Source organism: Barbus barbus, assembly GCF_936440315.1.
Source record: "Barbus barbus genome assembly, chromosome: 22".
NCBI lineage: Eukaryota > Metazoa > Chordata > Actinopteri > Cypriniformes > Cyprinidae > Barbus > Barbus barbus.
In genome coordinates, this window is record NC_136750.1 from 26,952,991 (window position 1) to 26,975,348 (window position 22,358).

Consider the following 22,358-nt stretch of genomic DNA (forward strand, 5'->3'; position numbering starts at 1 on the left):
AAACATTTATTATTATCAATGTTGAAACAGTTGTTCTGCGTAGTATTTTTTGGATACCTTGATACTTTTTTCAGGATTCTTTCATAAGTAAAAAAAAAAAACTGCATTTGAAATAAACTTTCTGTAACTTTATAAATGTCTTTACTGTCATTTTATTGACCTGAAACTTTTGAACAACAGTGTAATTCATTTGGTGGACAATGCCGTTTTAGCCAACAAGTGATTTTCTACACTTTATTAGGTAGAGCAGCAGTCTAATATAAAGAAAGTGTAATCGTATTACATATCTCAACTCGAATTGGATATGTTCACATCCATTTTAAAAATGTAATAATGGCATTAGTTGAATAAACCAGAGACTTTTAAGAAATAACATTTATCGTGGCAAAATATGTGCTCTACGCATTCACTAGCTGGGCAACTTAAACAAGTTTACACTTTCACAAATTAAAACACAATAAATATACAATTTCAGACACATAAGCTCAGAGCCCAGGAACTAGGTAATTGGATTTTTGGAACCAGCCAATAAGAGACGACAGAGGGTCGCTGCTTTGTTTTTTTCTAGTTTGTTCTTCCACTGGCAGAGAAATCTAACCTGCAGTCAGGCTGAAAAAAACACATGCAAGTGGGGTTTTGTTAAATCAGAGAGATTAGAAGACATTAAACCAACACCGCTCTATCATAACGTGCACTTAAGAGTGCATTTGCCGAAAGATGTGTGTGGGCAAATGAGAAAAAAAAATCCATTTGTTAGTACGATTTATTCAGCGACGGGCATGATATTCTGCCAGGGGGCAGCACAGGGGTTGGTGTGGTCACACCGGATGCAGTCACTGCACCAGGGGTCAAAGATCATGGGGACAGCAGTGGGTGTATCCTACCAGAGGCCGCCAGCAGCAGTTCCTCACTGAAAGACACGCTCTTTCTCAGCATGGCTGTGTCTGATTGGCTGACATGGAGTGGGGGAGGAGTTGTACTCCTGGAGGCCATCCCTGGCCGTAAATGACTGGGCAGATGGGCAGAGGGGAGGGGAGATGATTCAGATTCAAGGGCGGGAGTACTGGGACACAGAAATATCCCCACTGACAGAGAAAGAATGAGAGAGAAGTTTGGGGAGGATAGGTATGAAGACATCATATGAGAAAAGGGGTGACTGAACTACACAACAGACAGGGATGCAAACTGATGAGAGGCAAATAAAAAGGTTTTCCAAGGATTTTATTCCCGGCAGGCTGATTTTGAAGGTATAAGCTGTAGTTTTTCCAAAACTGAAATTTCTGTCAGATGACTTCCTTAATCCATTTCAGAGGTTAATTCTCAATTAACTGCTCCTGATAAAAAAACCTTATGACTTCAGAATATTGGCCACAAGTCATATGGACTATAAAAAAAATTGTGCTTTATGGTGACTTTTTTTTTTTAAGCTTGACAGACATGGTCACTATGAACATGTTGCTGTACGGAAAAAGAATAAAACATATATGACAGCATTTTTTTTTTTGGCGGATTATCCCTCTGGGGTCCCTTTTTGATTTTTATTTAAAAAATGTAGAAAAGGTAAAATAGTGTTTCTTGTTATTTTTCACATGAAAACAAATATAAACAAAAAACAAAGTCACTAGAACAATGGAAAGCATAAAACTGACAGCGCTGAACAAAGTTTGATCATACAGTTTCTGTAAATAGGAGTGTCTTCAAGGAAAAGCCACACTTTATATTTGCTTTTCAAGTACACAGCACATGCATTTATGCAGACTATCTGTGCTAGCTAAAGCAAAGCCTGAAAGGCATTTTCATAAAAGTCCAGATAAATATTAAACTTTACTTCACAAAAATACCTCTTCAGAGAAAATGACAATTCTGCCATCGTTTATTCACCCTCATGTCATTCCAAACCTGTATGACTTAATTTCTTCTGTGGAACACAAAGTCATTCTGAAGAACGCCAAGATGACATTTTGAAGAATGTTGGGAGCTAAACAACACTGAACCCCATCGAATTCCATTGTATGGACAAAAACACTCAGACAGTTCTCAAAATATAATTTTTCATGTTCCATAGAAGAAAAATAAAGTCATAAAGGTTTAAAACAACATGAACGAGGGTAAATAATAACAGAGTTTCCATTTTTGGGTGAACTATACCTATAATAATTTAACCTTGCAGTGAAAAAAGGTCATTCATTCAGGATGAAACAGAATAAGTGACCTATTTTATAACATATTGAGGATTTTGAATAAAACTAAGCAGTTTGCATCCCTGGAAAGATAAAGAAAAATAAGAATAATAAAGAAAGTAAGTCCTTTAGAAGGGGCTGATTCACATATGGAAGGCATGGTAGAGATCACTTTCTTCACAGATTCCAAATCCACAAAATACAATAAATACGAGATCACAGCCTTGAGTCAAATAAAAATAAACATCTCACACACACAGATAAAGTAATAATGGAAGAACAACACAACAAACATAAATGAATTAAACACAAAACTAGACCAAAATAAACAGAGGCACTGTGCCCTAGACCCTCTGCCTCTCAGCCTTGACACTGGGGTCAGTGTGCTGATATTGATTAAAATCAAGGCCCATAGAGAGAGAGAGAGCCTGGTAGAGTGCCAGAGGTCAGGTGGGGTCGGGTATCTTACCGGTTTTGGGGGTTAGGCTGAGCTCGGTGTCAGAAGAGGAGGACTGGCGACTGTAGGACTTGGAGGGGGAGAAGGAGGAGAAGGTTTGTGCTCTCAGAGGGGTGGGGGGTCCTGAGGATAACGGGACGCCTGGGACCTCCTCCCCAAACCCTGGCCTGTCAGAGCAAGGAGGAACACACTCCATCAACACACACGGATTCACAGGGTCATACATGAGGACTGTGCCCGTGTGTGTGTGTTTGAGCGTGTGCATGTGTTTGTGTGTGTGTGACACGGAGGAAGAGATTGTGAGCAAGAAAGAAAAAAAGAAAGAGTGTTGACTGCTTGCTGCTGAAAGGGTAGAGCATGTGAGGATGTCAAGAAGAGACAGCAAAGTGCTTTATGGTAGCGGGCAGGGATTAAAGTAAAACAAATTGAGAAAAAAAAACAAAAAACACTGAAAACCAAAAAAAAAAAAAAAAGTGTCAGGACACAAATGAGATGAACAAGAAGCGTGTTTCAGCCAACCAAAGCACAACGCTTTGATAACAAGGGTCGACTAATGCCTTCACAAGCCCAAAATGTAAAATTCAACAACCCTGCCTAAAAAAAAAAAAAAGTCAAAAAGGTACGTACACGCACAACTTAAAAACACAGAAGCCCACCGACGCCTCTGATTGGATATACTCTGTGAGTGACAGCTGAATGCAGCTTACTGATTGGTCAGAGGCATTTTTAAGCTGTAAACGAGGTTGCTTTGGCAGCTGAAGGGGAGGGGGACTGGTGATGTCATAGCTGTCTGCGAATGAAGAACGGGGTGACAGGTCCGTGGAAGGGTCGTGACGGGGTCATGGGGGTCATGGGGTACCTGCCTACACTGCCTGGCTCTGGGGGCTTCTGAGCTCCTGTGTCTGGGTTTCATACCGGCGAACAGCAGTGTTGGCACGGAAACGGAGAAGCCCTGAGAAAGACGACTGCTCGCACTGTGAACGGGACTGCTGTGTGTGGAACGACATCCGAGAGTGGAAGGAGCAGCCTGCGGAGAGCTACACACACATTCACGCATATTTCATACATTTAAACACACACGCACACACAAAGCGTACTGTACATTCACAGAGAACACAAACACACATATAACAATGACATACAGAAACATGCAGACCGCAGAAACACACCCAAGGCAGACCGCATAGAGAACCGACGACAGGAAACGTCCTTTTTGGCGGTGTCTCACAACCTAGTGAGCTGATTAACTAGACAGCACTAAAAATGCTGTCTAGTTAGGCAGGTCACAGCCGTTCAAACATTCTTAGCTCCCAAGAGGGCACGGGACGAGACAGCACAAAGACAAATCACAACAGACTCAAGGCAGCAGTCCAGATGCAAAAAACGCCTAGTCTGGAAATGTACAACTGAACAGCAGTTAAACTTTAAGCCATCTAACGCAAACACATGCTGGTGCAGGAGAGACGCAGCATGCAGGAAAGCCAAAGAAAAAGACAGTAAGAGCAGGAGGGACATAGAGGACATGCAGGGGAGAACAAGACTGAGGTGTGGTATGTTTGTGTGTTGAGAATGCATTTCTGTAGAACTTATAAAACAGCCACTCATAAAACAAATACACACACACCCTCATACTAATTTACAAATATAAACAGAAAACAGAGTAATTGTACAGCATTTTCTTCTTTTTCAGGTTGCATTAACACCTGTTTAATAAAACCAAAGGAATGTTAGATCATTTTAAAAAATAACAAAAAATTGCAGTGAATAAAAATGTCTGCTTAAAATAGATGAAAATCTAAAACATGATACACTATCATTCAAAAGTTTGGAGTCAGTAAACATGACAGTAAAGACATTTTTAATGTTACAATTTTAAATAAATGCTGTTCTGTTCTTTTGAACTTTCTATTCATCAAAGAATTCTGAAGTAAGTATTAAGCAGCAAAACTGTTTTCAACATTGATAATAATTAAATGTTTTTTGAGCACCAAATCGACATCACAGGAATAAATTAAATGTAAAATATATTCAAATAGAAAATGGTTACTTTAAATTGTAATAATATTTCACATTACTCTTTTTACTGTATTTTTGATTAAATAAATGCAACCTTGATAAGTATAAAATACTTCTACAAAAATGTTACCAACCCCAAATTTTTTGAGCAGTGACTTAAAATTCAAAACTAAGAGCCTCTATATTTAATTTCATAAAAGTTCAATGGAATCATTGTGATTTCTATAATAATAGCCCATATATCATACTTTCATTTTTAATCCAAAATTCAATTCTTATTTTCAGTTTACAGGGGTCATTTGATGCGATTTCAAGTTTTACTTTCTTTTTGGAGTGTTACAAGCTGTTCGTGCATAGATGAGATCCCTAAAGTTGCAAAGACTAAAGTCTCAAACCCAAATAGATATTCGTTATAAAAGTTAAGATTCGTCCACGCCCCCACATGTCTCCGTCACGATGTGGAAATATTTGCTTAATGCCACCCAAATGTTCACGCATAGAAAGAAGGAGTGGTTTCAGTAACTGCAGTAGTGTTGATGCAGCTATGTCAGGGAGATGCTGTGTGTTTCTATGCGAAAGCAAAAGCACTTTATTTGGCCTTCCGAAAGCAGATGCAATTAGGAATCATTGGTTAAGATTTGTTTACAACACAACAGCACAACCCAAATGTTCGCATTTGTGCAACGCATTTTATGGATGACAGTTTCGTGAACCTAGTAGAGTACAAGGCTGGCTATGCACGAAGGCTATTTCTAAAAAAGGGTCAATTCCGACTTCCGACAATCTGCGCTTCTGAATCAGAGACTGTAAGTATGTGCGGAGTTTTTGCACGTAACGCGTCGTGTGTGTGTGTGTTAGGGCTGCACAATTCATCTAATTTCTAATATTACGATTACGCCATTACGATTATGGATGCCACGATTACATAACGTGTCAAAAGTGGAACAAAATAGCGGTACTCGTTTGAACTGCGCGCCACACTGACCTTTTATCTGCTTCGCCTCAAAAGAAAACAGCTTACAGCGTATGCGTTTAAACGCACTAAACAACGCTGTGAAATCCAGTAAGAAGCACTCGAGTTCAGCGCAGAGTTCTCCAGTACAAATCATATCTCTTTAATTTAAACTAGTTTAAAGCCAATAAATCGGAGCTATTATTCTCATCAACACTGGAGCAGAAAGCAGCAGAAACAGTGCAACAACGATTCAGTTAGAAGACGTTTCAATCCACAAATCACCCACATTTACCATAGTTTTAATGTAGTAACACTAACGGTAACAATGGTATGGTGGCAGAAAAGTAGGATATTCATATTGAGCATTATTATATTATTAATATACTAAATATGTTAAAGGAGTAATGGAATATAATTACATTATTTTGTTAATTATTCTATCAGTTGATGTGGATTTGTAATTGACTGAATGTCTTTAGGCTACTGTTCTTCAATGCAAACATCATAGAAACCATATATTTAGGCTACTTTTTTACCATGATAATCAGGTGCTGTACTTTTGGTTATATATAAAAGATGAGGCTGTTACAGTTTTCACAATGGTTCTGTCAAATGTACATCTGCATCCCAACTCAAAAGCAATAAAAGTTCAGGAAGAGTGTTTTCAGCCTTTTTAAATATAGATTTTATATAAAAATATGGCATGCAGCTTCAAACTAAATAATTCTGTTCAAAATAATTGTTATTAATAATCGCAATTACAATCTCAAGGGAAAAATCGACAATTATGATTTTTGTCATAATCGTGCAGACCTAGGTGTGTGTGTGAGGGGAACAGGGTCACAGTGTACAGCCCGTCAGAAATAGTCTTAATCGCGGCTTGTGTACTTTAAATACATACGAGCATCATCACTGTGTCTGTCACGCGACTCTGTTCCCCTTTCGGGCTTGAACTGATAAAACTAACTTGAAAGCTGAAGCTCGTGATAATGGGGTGTTACATTTCCGGCTTACATTTTTGCTTGTGGTGTTCGGCCAATCACAATGCACTAGGTCAGTTGGCCAATCAGCAGACTGCACTTGTTAGAAGGAGGGGCTTTGTAGAAAACAACGTGTTTGAGAGCGGTGGGGCATAGAGGAACTACTATAATGTACAGTATTTGAAAAATAATGTGTTTTTTGAACATTAAAGCATGTCAACATATTTACACCAAATACACAAAATAATGATCTTTAAAATAGCATCATATGACCCCTTTAAAAAAATCTAATCTAATGTACTGCATACTAGGGCTGTCAAATTGGCTGAAAAACTAATATTCTGATAATTATATTCAAATTTACAAGAATTTCTGTAAGGGGGAAAAAAGCTTTTGGCTTCTCTCCTGAGGCCACAAGGCGGCGCATCGATCAAAATATTACTGTACTAATGCATGTTTCTTCAACGAAATAAAAAACAAGACTATCTTTGAAAAAAGTGCATAATGTTTATAAACCATATATAATTAATTACGTTGCTTAAACAATTACAAATAATAAGCATCATGTAAGTATGTACAGTTTAATACAAAGGACCGAAAACCAATCACAAAGAGTAGCCTACTTTTTTCATTTAAAAACATGAGATGTAGTGGGATGCAGAAAAACCGCCATAAAGTCTCGAGACATGTTTTTTCAAAGTTGAACTTACATTAATTTTACATGGCTTTCTAAACACATGGCTCTCTTGTGCGAGACACGAGTGTAACGGTGATAGATTTCCCTATAGAAAATGCAATAAATATGCATTCTGTGTGAACGGCTTGGTTTCAGTTTTGACGTAAACAACATCTCCGCATTGATGTTCTCTTTTTCCACTATATTTTGAATGAGCAGCATCGCAAACAGTGGGTTCAACTGGATAGACTAAAAAAAGCATTAAAATGCAACAACACCTACATCGCCAACGCATCTTGTGTGCCACAAATAAGGCTGCCTGAAACACATCTAAAATTTGAATGCAGCATTTTTGCATTCGATTGTGGATTATTTTAAATTCGACGAATATTCGAAATTCAAATTTTTTTTTGACAGCCCTACTGCATATGAACTAGGATAGCTGTAAGAAAAAAACAGCAATTTCCGAATCTCAATACAAACGATGCTGACATTCACATACACACAGACACTGACATTTTATCCTTGATTTAGAGCACAGGCGCATTGTGTGTGCATAGGTGACACTCACTCTTTCATGTCTTTTGAAGGAGAGGAGTTGCTGGGGTGTGTGGCTGTGGTAGGGAGTGTGCTAATTTTCTCAAGTGTGCAGGCTGTCCCGATGGCACGAACCACAAGGCCTGATTCTCCTTCCAAGTCAAAACACTGTAGATACCCCACCACTGCATTCCCTCCCATCTCCAGCACCTTCAGACCAATCTTCCTCTGCAATTCACCTACATCAGAAACACAAATGCATTTAGACAAACACCACATGAGCCAAGAAAATATTGACAGGAGTGTCTCAGACTCCACATGCATACGTCTCCAGAGACACAGAAAGCAGTCTTCGAGTAAGTCATCTTTTAGCAGATGATCTATTCCAAAGCAACTTAAAGTACACTTAGTCAGAGTAGATCAATAGGCCTATATTGTGCTTTCCAAAAGTCCTAAATATAGGTTGATAAAAGAACGGCATTTATTTGAAATAGATTTCTTTTAACACTGGAAGTCTTTACTTTCACTTCTGATCAATTTAATGCATCCTTGCTGAATAAAAGTATTGTTTATATATACACACCGATTAGTCAGTATAAATTGGTAACCAACCACTGAACTAGCAGCCCTGCAGTTATCATGCGATCAATTCCATAAAAAACACTAGCACCTCTAGCAACATATCCAAACATTTGAAAAAATGCATATCTTCTACATAGACTTTCAGTCGTTCATTCACACTGTTTGTTTTAGTACCGGACATGAGAAAGATGAGTCTCTGTCTGGCCTCATTTGAAGCTCGAGGGGTTCTGATACGGTCGATCCACTGGTACTCTGGATCCTCATTTACCACAAGCTCTTCCACAAAGCCATGTACCATAATGGCCCGGTAACATCGGGGAATGGAGGTTGCTGAAGAAAAAGAGAGACAGAACCAGAATGTGAGTGAAAATTCACTGAGAATGACAAAATAAAGAAGGAGAGCAGAGCAGGGCAGAAAGTGGAGGAAACAGATCGTCAGAAGGGATAAAGAAAAGAAGTACAGGAAGAAATAGAAGCAGATGATCTAGATACTTACTACAGAAGAATTTCACCCCACATGAAGACTGTCTAAAGCGGTTCAGGTCGTTGAAAAGATCCACCTTCACCAACACATTGATTTCCCCTCTTATACCTGAACACAAGCATGTCATTAGAACAAAACAAGTCAGAACTCCTTAATATCATAGGCTAAATTTGCTTGCGGATACCCACCGTGTATAGTGTCATAGATGGGGAGCCAGCCAGAGATGACAGTAGCAGCTTCACTGCAGAGCAGTGGATCAATGTCAATGTACACCTTTCCTATAGCATCATTAGCGCTGTATGTGTCATGATCAAGAACAGTTATCTGCAACGGCTCATCCTGCAAATCCTCATCATCCACCTAAGGGGTAAAGGAAAGATAAATATAGGGAATAGACTCTACAAAAATCCAACCTAAAGCAGGATAATTAGAATGACCTTACCTCGAATTTGAACCACTCTGAATTCCACTGAGGATTCAGCGATTTGGGGTACACATCTGTTTTAAACGTTGTGTTTCCAAACTTCACCTGTGGAATGAAACCTCATAAGTGCTGCTCTATGATAAAACAAGCGATATCCAACTTAGGCAGCATTTTAATCCAAATGTGCATAGCAAAGTGACTTCATTAACAGAATGATGCTTGACTTACCTCCACAAAGGCGTCTGTGAGATCGCTGGCACGGTCCATGACAGGCAGGTGCCGCCCGGCAACAATCTTCGCCTTTAACTTCCCAGGCATTATTCATCTATTCAAACATACATGAAAACAAACAAACAGTTTGCACACTGGATCTAGGCAGAAAAAAAACAGCCACTAAGCAACCTGACCCACATCCATATACTGAGAGGGATGCTTGAAACAAACAGGTGCCTTTGACTTTGATTGGAGGGTGGACAGAAGGGCCAGAGACTACAGATGCAGACAGAAAGTCTTATATAAAATAAACACACTCACATAAATAATTAGCATATATTAAATATGTTCAATAGAAATAAATATCAATAGAATTGACATTTTTCGATTAGATTTTAAAATACTGAGTCAAACCTCTCTAATTGTAAAATACAGGTAACGTTACATCACAAGATTAGTCAAAAAATAAACCAATTTTTTATTCATTTCGCCAAAATAACCAATTAAATTACACATAATGAATCATTATTATGATTAATCATCTTGTTCACTTAAATCCACAGCACTATTAGACATGAAAACATGATCTTTGCATAATATCTCTGGGTTCACACCTTGTGGTTAGCAGATTGGTACCACTCAGTTTGTTTTAATAAAATCACCGAAGTATTATATGACACTAGAACACAAAAACCATTCATCAAATAAGTAATTCGCTAATAATTCTTATATATTGAATATAACGTACTGTATGGATTAGGCGGTAAGCAGTTTAGCTGCATTCACATTGTTTATACATCACAGCAGTGTTATATTAGACACAAAGGCGTATTAAATTAATGATTTGGTAATAAACTGTTCAGCTAAATTCGATTATTTTAGTGTTTTTGATCCTGTCAGCTCACCAGAGTTTCACCTTTGCGGTTCAATCTGACATTAAAGTCTCTTCATCGATCCTCGCGCCGATTAAAACGCTTCCCCTGTCATAATTAGATCTCAGGAAGGCGCATCGTCGATTCCGTGAGCCATTTTGTTCGCAATCATATCAAAATGTTGATGTTTATGCGGCTAATTTTAAAAACAAATTTGCCCGTCAGATGTAACGACTCGCGCAGGATCAAGCGCATCGCTCGCGCAAGTGGGAGGGGCGGGAGTACATCCGGGTCACGGACATTCACACCACTCACACGTGTGAATTCTTTATATTATATTTTTAACTTTCATCCAAAGTTTTGGCCATTATATAATATCCATCTTAAATCTTAATAAAATAACTGCATAAATCAGCGCTGAACTTTTCCCAAGTGTTGAGGATTAAAAATCAGAGTCTTAAAGACTAATCCCATTGCATTCAGAGCCAAATAAGCGTGTATGGTGCAGCCAGGACTGTTATTAGTCTACTATTATTACACACTGCTACCCCACTGGGTGATCCACTGCTATCCTGTGTAGCATGTGTAAACACATACTTTTGCAAGTAAGCACCTAGGCATACTTGCACTTATTAATAAGTGGGTCATTCAAATATGTGTAGCGCAATACTTTGGAATAAGTATTAAACAGTACTTTTTAAAATAAATTAAAATACATACATATATATATATATATATATATATACACACACACACACACATGCATGTATATATTTCAGAAAAATATGTTATTTTTATATAATACATATATTTATTTATAATATAAATTATATGAATATAAATATAGACATGTAAATAGTTTCAAAATATATACTGTATGTGTGTGTATTTATATATACATAAATATACACAGAACACACATATATTATGCAAACAAAAACTTATTTTGGATGCGATTAATCGCATGGCGGCACCAATATATATATATATATATATATATATATATATAATAAATTATTATTATTAATTGGACCATATGCTACTGAATAAACACCTCTGTTAGCAACAGATTTTATTAATCTGTCAATGTTTTGTAATATTAATTGGTTTGTCTCACATTTTAAAACATAACATCTTGGATGATACATTACAAAAACTGGTATCATCATATAAACAAATACTGTGAAAAATAATGTGTCTGCAGCTTGTTCATGTAAAAACACAGCAGTATTAGACATGAAAACATGATCTCTGCATAATTCTAAGACAATAAATAAAAGTATACAAGTAATTAATATATCTCTGGGTTCATCTCATTGTTCGCAGATTGGCCCCATGCATCTTATTTTCTTTTATAAAATCACCAAAGAATTCACATTCAGAATTGTTTTCCATCTGATGAACGATAGATTGACAGCCAATCAGAATCCATCCTGTTTTAAAGAGCTCAAGCATTTAAAGCCGCAAGTGACAAAACTGTGGTGCACGCTTATAATAAACAGGACATTATCATCTGTTGGCAGGGAAGCTAATATAGTTTTCATTATGGTTATCTTTATAGTTATCATTCTTGGTGTGAACGGGCCTTTAGGCCTACTGCATTACAGAAATGACCCAGTTTGTGTCTAACATTAACCCTTACATAAGCAGGCATCACGTTACATAAAATCCACACCTGACTTATTGTCATCAAAGACTATTTTTGTATGGATATGTTTGAGTGGCATCATTTGTGTGTACGCAGTTTTGTATGTGTGTGTTAGCAGGATAAGTATCATATTTATGTGCTTCTGTTCTAAGGATCAATTCGATATCTCGTCAATATCAGCTTAATTTTTAATGACCCCTTGGATCAGAGGGGTTTTCACCTCATTGAGCTGCCTTAGGTGGAAATGCGCTAATATTGGATCACAAATGAAAGGGGGGTGCATGAGAGATATTCCTGACACCCCAAGCTGCTGAAATTGTTTGTCTGTAGAGTCCAATAGGGTCTGGCTGCACTCTCAGTACTTGCACTCTCAGACTTGTACTCTCAGTACTTGCACTCTCAGACTTGCACTCTCAGTACTTGCACTCTCAGTACTTGCACTCTCAGTACTTGCACTCAGTACTTGTACTCTCAGTACTTGCACTCTCAGACTTGTACTCAGTACTTGTACTCTCAGTACTTGCACTCTCAGTACTTGCACTCAGTACTTGTACTCTCAGTACTTGTACTCTCAGTACTTGCACTCTCAGACTTGTACTCTCAGACTTGTACTCTCAGTACTTGCACTCTCAGACTTGTACTCTCAGTACTTGCACTCTCAGACTTGCACTCTCAGTACTTGCACTCTCAGACTTGTACTCTCAGTACTTGCACTCTCAGTACTTGCACTCTCAGTACTTGCACTCTCAGACTTGTACTCTCAGTACTTGCACTCTCAGACTTGTACTCTCAGTACTTGCACTCTCAGTACTTGCACTCTCAGACTTGCACTCTCAGTACTTGCACTCTCAGTACTAGTACTCTCAGTACTTGCACTCTCAGACTTGTACTCTCAAACTTGTACTCTCAGTACTTGCACTCTCAGACTTGTACTCTCAGTACTTGCACTCTCAGACTTGTACTCTCAGTACTTGCACTCTCAGACTTGTACTCTCAGACTTGTACTCTCAGTACTTGCACTCTCAGACTTGTACTCTCAGTACTTGCACTCTCAGTACTTGCACTCTCCACTACATGCGACGTCACTTGCATTCGACACGAATCGTGTGCGTTGCCAATGGAGACGAGACGCTGTGGGGGTTAACCGATTAAAATTAATTTAGTACAATAACGAACAGGGTCCTGCAAGTCATCTGTAGGAGAAAAAGACAAGATTTTAAAAGTATTGGTTCACCCCCTTCTAATGAACAGGTTTAACTACTTTAGTAATTTCCATGAGTACAAATCTTAACGTTTAAGCATATAATGATATTCTAGGGAATTGTGTGTTTTTAATTTTATTGCAACAGTTTGGATAGGGCCCTTTTCTATTCTAACATGACAGTACCTCTGTGTATAAGGCAAGGTTCAAAAAGAAATGATTGATTCAGTCAGTGTGGAAGAACTTGACTGGTCTGCATAAAGCAAAGTCCTGATCCCAGCTGAACACCTCTGGTGTGACTTTAAATGCAGACCTTGAGCCAAAAACTCATCACCAAACACCAATGACATATATGAGTACACTCATTTTAGACACTTTCAAAACTGTTGCAACAGAGATGGAAATACAGTTTTTAAATACGTGAATTATGCTTCCATCTTTGTTGCCACAGTTTTGGAAGTGCCTTCTTCTGTTCTAAAGAAGGGGGTGTCCCAATACTTTTGTCCATATAGTGTATGTACAAATCATTGGTGTTTGGTGATGAGTTTTCGGCTCAAGGTCTGCATTTAAAGTCACACTAGAGGTGTTCAGCTGAGATTAGGATTTATACACAGAGGCACTTTCATGTTAGAATAGAAAAGGGCTCTGTCCAAACTGTTGCAATAAAATTAGACGCACACAATTCCCTAGAATATCATTATATGCTTAAACATTAAGATTTGTACTAATGGAAATTACTAAAGTAGTCAAACCTGAGTACTGAGAGTACAAGTCTGAGAGTGCAAGTACTGAGAGTGCAAGTACTGAGCGTGCAAGTACTGAGAGTGCGCAAGTACTGAGAGTGCAAGTACTGAGAGTGCAAGTACTGAGAGTACAAGTCTGAGAGTGCAAGTCTGAGCCTCAAGTACTGAGAGTGCAAGTACTGAGAGTACAAGTACTGAGAGTGCAAGTACTGAGAGTGCAAGTACTGAGAGTACAAGTCTGAGAGTGCAAGTACTGAGAGTACAAGTACTGAGCGTGCAAGTACTGAGAGTACAAGTCTGAGCCTCAAGTACTGAGAGTGCAAGTACTGAGAGTACAAGTCTGAGCCTCAAGTACTGAGCGTGCGCAAGTACTGAGAGTGCAAGTACTGAGAGTACAAGTCTGAGCCTCAAGTACTGAGCGTGCGCAAGTACTGAGAGTGCACAAGTACTGAGAGTGCACGTACTGAGAGTGCACAAGTACTGAGAGTGCAAGTACTGAGAGTGCAAGTACTGAGCGTGCAAGTACTGAGAGTGCAAGTACTGAGCGTGCAAGTACTGAGAGTGCAAGTACTGAGAGTACAAGTCTGAGCCTCAAGTACTGAGAGTACAAGTCTGAGTCTCAAGTACTGAGAGTACAAGTCTGAGCCTCAAGTACTGAGCGTGCGCAAGTACTGAGAGTGCACAAGTACTGAGAGTGCACGTACTGAGAGTGCACAAGTACTGAGAGTGCAAGTACTGAGCGTGCAAGTACTGAGAGTGCAAGTACTGAGAGTACAAGTCTGAGCCTCAAGTACTGAGAGTACAAGTCTGAGTCTCAAGTACTGAGAGTACAAGTACTGAGAGTACAAGTCTGAGCCTCAAGTACTGAGAGTGCAAGTCTGTGCCTCAGCTCTCCGTATGGAAAGGTTACTGAATAAATAGATCATACACCACAAAGTTCTTTCTCACTGAATCCTAAAGGACTTTTTGGTAAACAAATATCCGACATGTACAAGTTTTGCGAGATCTCATGACCTGATTATAAATGAAAATGTATAACAGTTGAAATGGTCCTTACAGCTGCTTCTTCATTCAAAACAATCAAGAGTCAAGGATTTAGCCGAGTCAAGACACATTAGCACTTTATACAATACATACAGATTGTTTCAAAGAAGTTTCACGGCAATAAAAAAGAAAATAACATTGATGTTGAGAAGTTCTTCAATTGTGAAATAAATACAATTTCAGCTATAAAGCAGTTCTCAAAGACAATAGGACTTTGATGTGAGAGGACAACGGGATGTTTTTTTGTTTTGTTTTTTGCTGAAGGATTATGAACTCTGAATATTTTGGCCACAAGCAAGGGTTTAAAGTAAAACTGTCTCAATAATGGGTTAGTTTTTTACAAAAAAAGCAGATTATCGCTTCACAAGATGGTAACTGATGGACTGGAGTGGTGTGGATTACTTATGGATTATTATTATATTTTTATCAACTGTTTGGACTCTTATTTTGTCGGCACCCATTCACTGCAGAGGATTCATTGGTGAGCAAGTGATATAATGCTACATTTCTCCAAATCTGTTCTGATGAACAAACAAACTCATCTATATTTTAGAGATCCTGAGATTAAAGTTTCAGCATATTTTCATTTTTGGGTGAGCCAATACAATATGTGTTTAAATCAATATTTTAGGTTCTGGGTTGGTGGGCAAATGGTCTTTAAAATGAGTATTTATGGAAGTGAGTGAGGTTTGCTTATGAACATGTGAGGGTGAGCAGGTGCTGTTTGCTCTGACCTATGACTAATGGACGGAAATGTTTCCTTTATGCAATGTCTTGTTATTTGACTGTAATATATTTGCTCTAAAGAGGTGCAGACTTAATGACCCGGTGTGTCCTGTAATTCACAGATGTGTCTGGTTGTCATTTTTAGACGATGGAGTTTTCGTTATACTCACCTGTTTGATTTCACAATTTCCCATTATAGGATGTGCCTTGTCTGCTATATTGCATTTGAGATGTATATAAAAATTTATTTTGAGGCATTTACTGTATTAGGCTTTGAATTGCTTTGTCCTTGTGGCGTAGGACACACAAACACACACACAAACACACAAATACACACACACACACACACACACACACACACACACAAACACACACACACGCACACACGCACACACACACGCACACACGCACGCACACACACACAGCGCCCAGTCTCTGATATGTTGAGGACAGCTGCCCATTCATTCTCATTCCTGTCTCTGTGAGCTAAAATTACAAAGCTGCTGCCTGTCACACATAAAAACAATTGTCTCTGTCCTTTGTGCTTTCAGAAGCTGTCTTGACGCACAGGCAACACCTCAGGTAACACATGTCTCTGTGTCAGTTATCCCTCAATGCAGATCAAGAGATTTATTTAGTTTAGCATTGTGATTGCAACTATTCGTAATTGTTTCTTTTTATTTTTGTTTTGACTTATTTGATTTTACAGGTTTCACAATGGCGGACGAGTAAGTGTTTTATGCATTATTTTATTTTTTGTGAATATTGCCTGAACAAACATCTTTGTATATTTCTTTATCTGATAATATTGTTTTCTCTTTTCTCTTTGCATCCACCAATAAACATAAAATCTGCAGCAATGTAAGTAAATAGTCTACAGTAAATGCAACTTTTACGACTGAAATTAGAAGTTTGATGTTTTAATAATATTATACAATCATTTTCTGATAGGGATAATGTGATTTATACTGTGTATTTTTATTCCAATTTTTCCTTTAATTTTTGTATATCATCAATAGTCTCCTGCTCCATTGGCCCCTCGAGCGCAAGCCAAGGTATTCAACAGTATATTGTGATTGTGTGATATATGTGAAATGCACATTTATCTCTACATTGTTGAATGACAGAATATAATGCATAAAAACTAGGATTAAACTTGTTTTAATTTTTTTTTTTTAGCCAAAGTCTAAGATTTCTGCATCTCGAAAACTCTCCCTGAAGGTATGATAGTGTGTGTGTGTGTGTGTGCGTTTTCTTTGAGAACTCAGTGAATGTGCTTGTGGAAGATAAACTGAGTACCAGTATGTATTTGTTGCTGTTCAAACCTACAGAATGCCTATTTACAATCCATTCTGTTTTCTCAGATGCTTTTGCTCCAAAGAGCCATGGAGGAGTTGGAACAGGAGAATGTCAGTCGTGATGAGGAGAAGGTGAAATATCTGAGCGAGAACCTTCCGCCTCTTCAGATAACTGGCCTCTCAATGGATGAGCTGCAGGTTAGTGAAAGACAACTTCATTAACCTATACAGACACTGACCAGCAAGTAAAAAGCAAGTGAGTTAAAATTAGTTATGTTCTTCTTTCTATATTTTTAGGAAATTTTAATAATTATAATGTTTAATATATATTTACTTAAAATAATAATATTTATATTAATGTTTTAACACACTTGACGGAATTTATGTTCCCAATGAAGGTCACCTCACAACTTTCCATTTGTGTTATTTTAGTGATTTGATGACTTAAATCATGAAATCACAAATCATTAAAAAAAACATGTTAAATAGTATTACTAGTCATTTTGTAATTATAATTCTGTATGTGTCCAGAAACTCTGTCGGCAACTCCATGCCAAAACTGAAGTAGTGGACGAGGAGAGATACGACTTTGAGGCCAAAGTGAATAAAAACAACAAAGATGTGAGCAAATAAAATGTACCTTTCCTAAACTTGCACTAATAATGGATGACAGTTTCTGTAATGAACACAGTGTCTGTGTCTGTAAAAGATCCATGAGCTGAAGCTGAAGGTGCAAGATTTAGGAGGGAAGTTTAAGAAACCTGCCCTGAGGAAGGTGCGTGTGTCTGCGGATGAGATGATGAGAGCGCTGCTGGGCTCCAAACACAAGGGCTCCATGGATCTCAGAGCCAACCTCAAATCTGTGAAGAAAGAAGACATTAAACAAGAGAAGGTACACCTGCAAGCATTGTGTTTATCGCACCAAAACATGAAGTCACTTTACTATGGAAGCTTGGTGTGAATTTTTTTTTTTGATTTTTTTTTCTCACAATTTTAAGAAACAAAAAGAATGACAAGATATAAAATCATAATTGTGAGAAATAAAATCAGTTGTTAAAAAAAGTCTGAATTGTGAGATCACAATTACCCTTATACTGTCATGATACGTGCAGAGAAATGAAGCGAGAACTCAAGTGCAGGGAAATGGTGGTTTAATTATAAAAGAAACAAAACAGAAACATAAATTACCCCGAGGGGGAAAACAGAGCATGGCAGAAACAAGAATCAGGAAACACACACGACTGACCGTACACAACATGTAACAACGTGGCCGAACAGAACTGCAAACACCAGGAACATAAATAGGGACACAAACGAGCAGGAACAGGTGAATTCACTAAACCAATAACGAGATAACAAGAGGGCGGAGTTAGACAATCAACCGGGGAACACATGGAACAATCACAACACAAACCCATGTGCTCAGACAAGACAGTGACATCTGGTGGCCAACCAGGGCACACCCACAGGATACGTGACACTACCCCCCAACAAAGGAGCAGCTCCCAGATGCTCCACCTGCAACACTAAGAACACACAAAAACATGAAAAATGAAAATACAAAATGTCAAAAAGGGAGGTGGGCAAGAGACAGATCAGGGGGAGGGATGGTGGGCCAGGCCCGTGCAGAGGCAGGGGGCCCGCAGACCAAGGCCGAGCAGGAGACCAGGACGGATCCGGAGGGACGGACCAGGGGGTTTCCGGCCCAACAGGAACCCCAGCGCACGGCCAGGGTGGGGCCGGAGGGACAAGCCAGGCAGTGACTTTAAGAACGGCCTCTGTGGCCGTGACAGGGCAGACAGTCAGTTCAGAAACGGCCTCTGTGGCCGTGACAGGGCAGGCAGTGAGCTCAGGAACGGCCTCTGTGGCCGTGACAGGGCAGACAGTCAGCTCAGAAACGGTCTCTGGCAGGGTAAGGAGCTCGAGTGGAGCCTGCAGGGCGAGAAGTTCGGGTAGAGCCGGCAAGGCGAGGAGCTCGGGTGGCGCCGGCAGAGCAAGGCGCTCGGGTGGCGCCGGCAGGGCAAGGAGTCTGGGTGGCGCCGGCAGGGCAAGGCGCTTGGGTGGCGCCGGCAGGGCAAGGCGCTTGGGTGGCGCCGGCAGGCCAAGAAGTCTGGGTGGCGCCGGCAGGGCGAGGCGCTTGGGTGGCGCCGGTAGGGCGAGGCGCTTGGGTGGCGCCGGCAGGGCGAGGAGCTTGGGTGGCTCTGGCACGACCTCCTGGCCAGCAGTGAGCTCCTGGGTAGCCTCCTGGCCTTGTGGGACGGAGGAGGCCTTTCTCCGCCTCTTCCTCCGTCTCCGGGAGCGGGGCGCCGCTGCAGCATCCTCGGCCACCTCTAGGGGATTGAGAGCGGGCACCGCCGCCTCGGGAGCGCTGTGAGCGGGCACCGCCGCCTCGGGAGCGCTGTGAGCGGGCACCGCCGCCTCGGGAGCGCTGTGAGCGGGCACCGCCGCCTCGGGAGCGCTGTGAGCGGGCACCGCCGCCTCGGGAGCGCTGTGAGCGGGCACCGCCGCCTCGGGAGCGCTGTGAGCGGGCACCGCCGCTTGGAGAAGCGTCAAAAACTCCACCAATTCCCCAAAAGTCAAGTGGTCTAACTCCCTCATCCACTCCTCATCGAGGGGCTCATCAAGGGCAAGGTTAAAGAAGTCCTTGAGAGCCACCTCGTTGTATCCCAAACCCTCTGCTGCCTCACAAAACGTCCAGGCAAACATCCTGACGTCAGTGCCCCTCTGACGGAGAGAGTGCAGCGTCCTGACCTGGAGGATCCGTAAAAAAGTGGGGTTCCTCACGTTAGGGGCTGGAGGATGGGAAGAATCCATTCCCCGCTGAGTTCTCTGATGTCGGCCACGTTCTGTCATGATACGTGCAGAGAAATGAAGCGAGAACTCAAGTGCAGGGAAATGGTGGTTTAATTATAAAAGAAACAAAACAGAAACATAAATTACCCCGAGGGGGAAAACAGAGCATGGCAGAAACAAGAATCAGGAAACACACACGACTGACCGTACACAACATGTAACAACGTGGCCGAACAGAACTGCAAACACCAGGAACATAAATAGGGACACAAACGAGCAGGAACAGGTGAATTCACTAAACCAATAACGAGATAACAAGAGGGCGGAGTTAGACAATCAACCGGGGAACACATGGAACAATCACAACACAAACCCATGTGCTCAGACAAGACAGTGACATCTGGTGGCCAACCAGGGCACACCCACAGGATACGTGACATATACGAGATATAAAACTCAGAATTCTGAGAAAAAAAACAAAGATTTGCGAGATATAAACTTGGAATTGTGAGAAAAGTCAGATTTCTGAGTTTTTTAAAGTCAGAATTGAGATTAAAAAGTCAAAAGTACCTATTTTATTAATTTTTTTGTGTCATGGTGGAAAATCCATATGAATATATATATATATATATATATATATATATATATATATATATATACATAATGCAAAATATTTTATCTGTAGATTTTTGCTTTTGCATTTTTGCTGACATTGTGACATTACTTTCATGACAGTTAAGCTCTTTGTCCCTCTTCAATCTAATGCATCCATTTCAGATATTTCCCTTTTTTATTTAATTCCTGTTATTCTTAAAGGTGATTATCATTACTTTAAATATAATATAATATGCCATTTGCTGCAAAAATGTTTAATTTTCCTATAAATCATCCTTGACAGGTTTTTAGAGATTCAAGATAATAAAGGAAACATATTTACAGTTTTTCAGTTATCAGTAACTGCACACTTGATTTCTGTTTTGTCAGGTTATGTCGTCGGAGGTGGGCGACTGGCGGAAGAACGTCGAGGCCATGTCTGGTATGGAGGGCAGGAAGAAGATGTTTGATGCTGCTGGTGGAGGACAGTAATAGGATTGTATATAAGAGTGTGTATAATTTTGTATATGTATGCATGTGCATTTGTTATTAGTGACATCAAAATTAAGAAAATTACCTGAAACCATTACAAAATATGCAATATTACAAATACAAATCAAAAGAAAGCTTTTAACTAAGCCTATATGAATTAGGAAATGTTTCATGTTACTTCAGTGTATGCAATTTGCCCATTTAAGGTTAATAAAATTTTGATTGTGTTAAAATTGTGTGATTCATTATAACAATAGACTGTCATGATATTTTTAACACACACTGGATGGAGAGAACTTCATAACCTTGTGTGATTGACAGTTTGGGTTCCTCTTACATTTAAGGGTGGTGAGGTCACGTTCACCGCTAACAGATGACAACTGACTCATTCAGATTATTCACACTGTGTGACTGACTGTGTGTTTGTGCTCAAGGACAAGAGAAGTCAGTGTCTCCGGCAGTGATTTTTTTGGTTAACACCTGTCTGAGGGTGACAAAAGAGACGAGTTATAGACGTGTAATGCAGACACGCTGTATGAACAATGGTGTGGATGCACTGCAGTGGAGAAAGAATAGTTTATCACCTCAAAATAGCATGATGAAACTTCTATAGTACTTCATATTTCTGTAGTACAAAGTGTGTAATTTGGACAGTATGCAAATAGTCAGCAGCAATACCTTTTTCTTGACTTTTTCTTTTTATGATTAGACAGCATGCAAAAGGTTGAGACAATTTTACATGTAGGCTACAATTGGATTAAAAAAAAATCATTTTTTGACAATCTATGACAAATAATTTTCTTTAATGTTTTTGAGGGAAGTCTTGCTAATGTCTTCACTCTCACTTTTGATCAATTTTATACATTATGAATAAAAATATAAATTTGTTAACTGATGCATTATATATACAGCGGGTAAAATAAGTATTGAATACATCAAGATTTTTTCTGTAAAATTTTTTTTAAAGGTGCTGTTGACTTGACATTTTCACCAGATGTCGGTAATAACCCAAGCAATCCATACATACAAAGAAAACAAAACAAATAAGTTCAGAAATTAAGTTATGTGTAATAAAATGGAATGACACAGGGAAAAAGTATTGAACACATGAAGAAAGGGAGGTGCAAAAAGGCATGGAAAGCCAAGACAGCTGAAATCTATCAGTAATTAGAAAGCAATTCTGCCTCTCGTCAGTGTAAATTAATATTAGCTGCTTCAGTCCCAACACCTACAGTACCAGGATGATGAATATGAAACAAGAGTGGACATTTGAGCAAGACAATGATCCCAAACACAGCCAAGGAAACTCTCAACTGGTTTCAGAGAAAGAATGGCCAGCCAATCACCTGACTTGGATCCAATAGAAAATAAGAACTAGAGATCAGAGTTCATAGAAGAGGCCCACAGAACCATCAAGATCTGAAGACTGGGCCAAAATCACAC

At 39.5% G+C, this 22,358-nt stretch overlaps 2 protein-coding genes across 8 annotated transcripts in view; one reads left to right on the forward strand and one right to left on the reverse strand.

Annotated features, from left to right (window-relative positions):
* The window catches only part of c2cd5 (C2 calcium dependent domain containing 5), a 51,621-nt gene extending 40,979 nt beyond the window's left edge, over window positions 1-10,642 (reverse strand). For 6 of the 7 annotated variants that reach the window (XM_079446503.1, XM_079446504.1, XM_079446502.1 and 3 more), the window contains exons 1-8: window positions 10,410-10,642; window positions 9,520-9,616; window positions 9,310-9,396; window positions 9,056-9,227; window positions 8,880-8,975; window positions 8,558-8,713; window positions 7,836-8,040; window positions 2,650-2,804 (exon numbers count right to left, since the gene is read on the reverse strand). In XM_079446503.1, the coding sequence (XP_079302629.1) occupies window positions 2,650-2,804; window positions 7,836-8,040; window positions 8,558-8,713; window positions 8,880-8,975; window positions 9,056-9,227; window positions 9,310-9,396; window positions 9,520-9,609 (961 nt within the window). In that variant the 5' untranslated portion in view covers window positions 9,610-9,616; window positions 10,410-10,642. Of the gene's footprint in view, window positions 1-884; window positions 1,086-2,649; window positions 2,805-7,835; window positions 8,041-8,557; window positions 8,714-8,879; window positions 8,976-9,055; window positions 9,228-9,309; window positions 9,397-9,519; window positions 9,617-10,409 lie in introns of all 7 variants that reach the window. The other variant, XM_079446500.1, reaches the window with a different exon arrangement.
* Window positions 10,643-16,923: 6,281 nt separating this feature from the next.
* On the forward strand, window positions 16,924-21,144 carry tnni1c (troponin I, skeletal, slow c). The gene is made up of 5 exons (XM_079446099.1): window positions 16,924-16,959; window positions 17,103-17,234; window positions 17,568-17,657; window positions 17,746-17,928; window positions 20,814-21,144. The coding sequence occupies exons 2-5, from the start codon at window positions 17,103-17,105 to the stop codon at window positions 20,913-20,915; spliced, it is 507 nt and encodes a 168-aa protein (XP_079302225.1). The 5' UTR covers window positions 16,924-16,959; the 3' UTR covers window positions 20,916-21,144.
* Window positions 21,145-22,358: the final 1,214 nt, after the last annotated feature.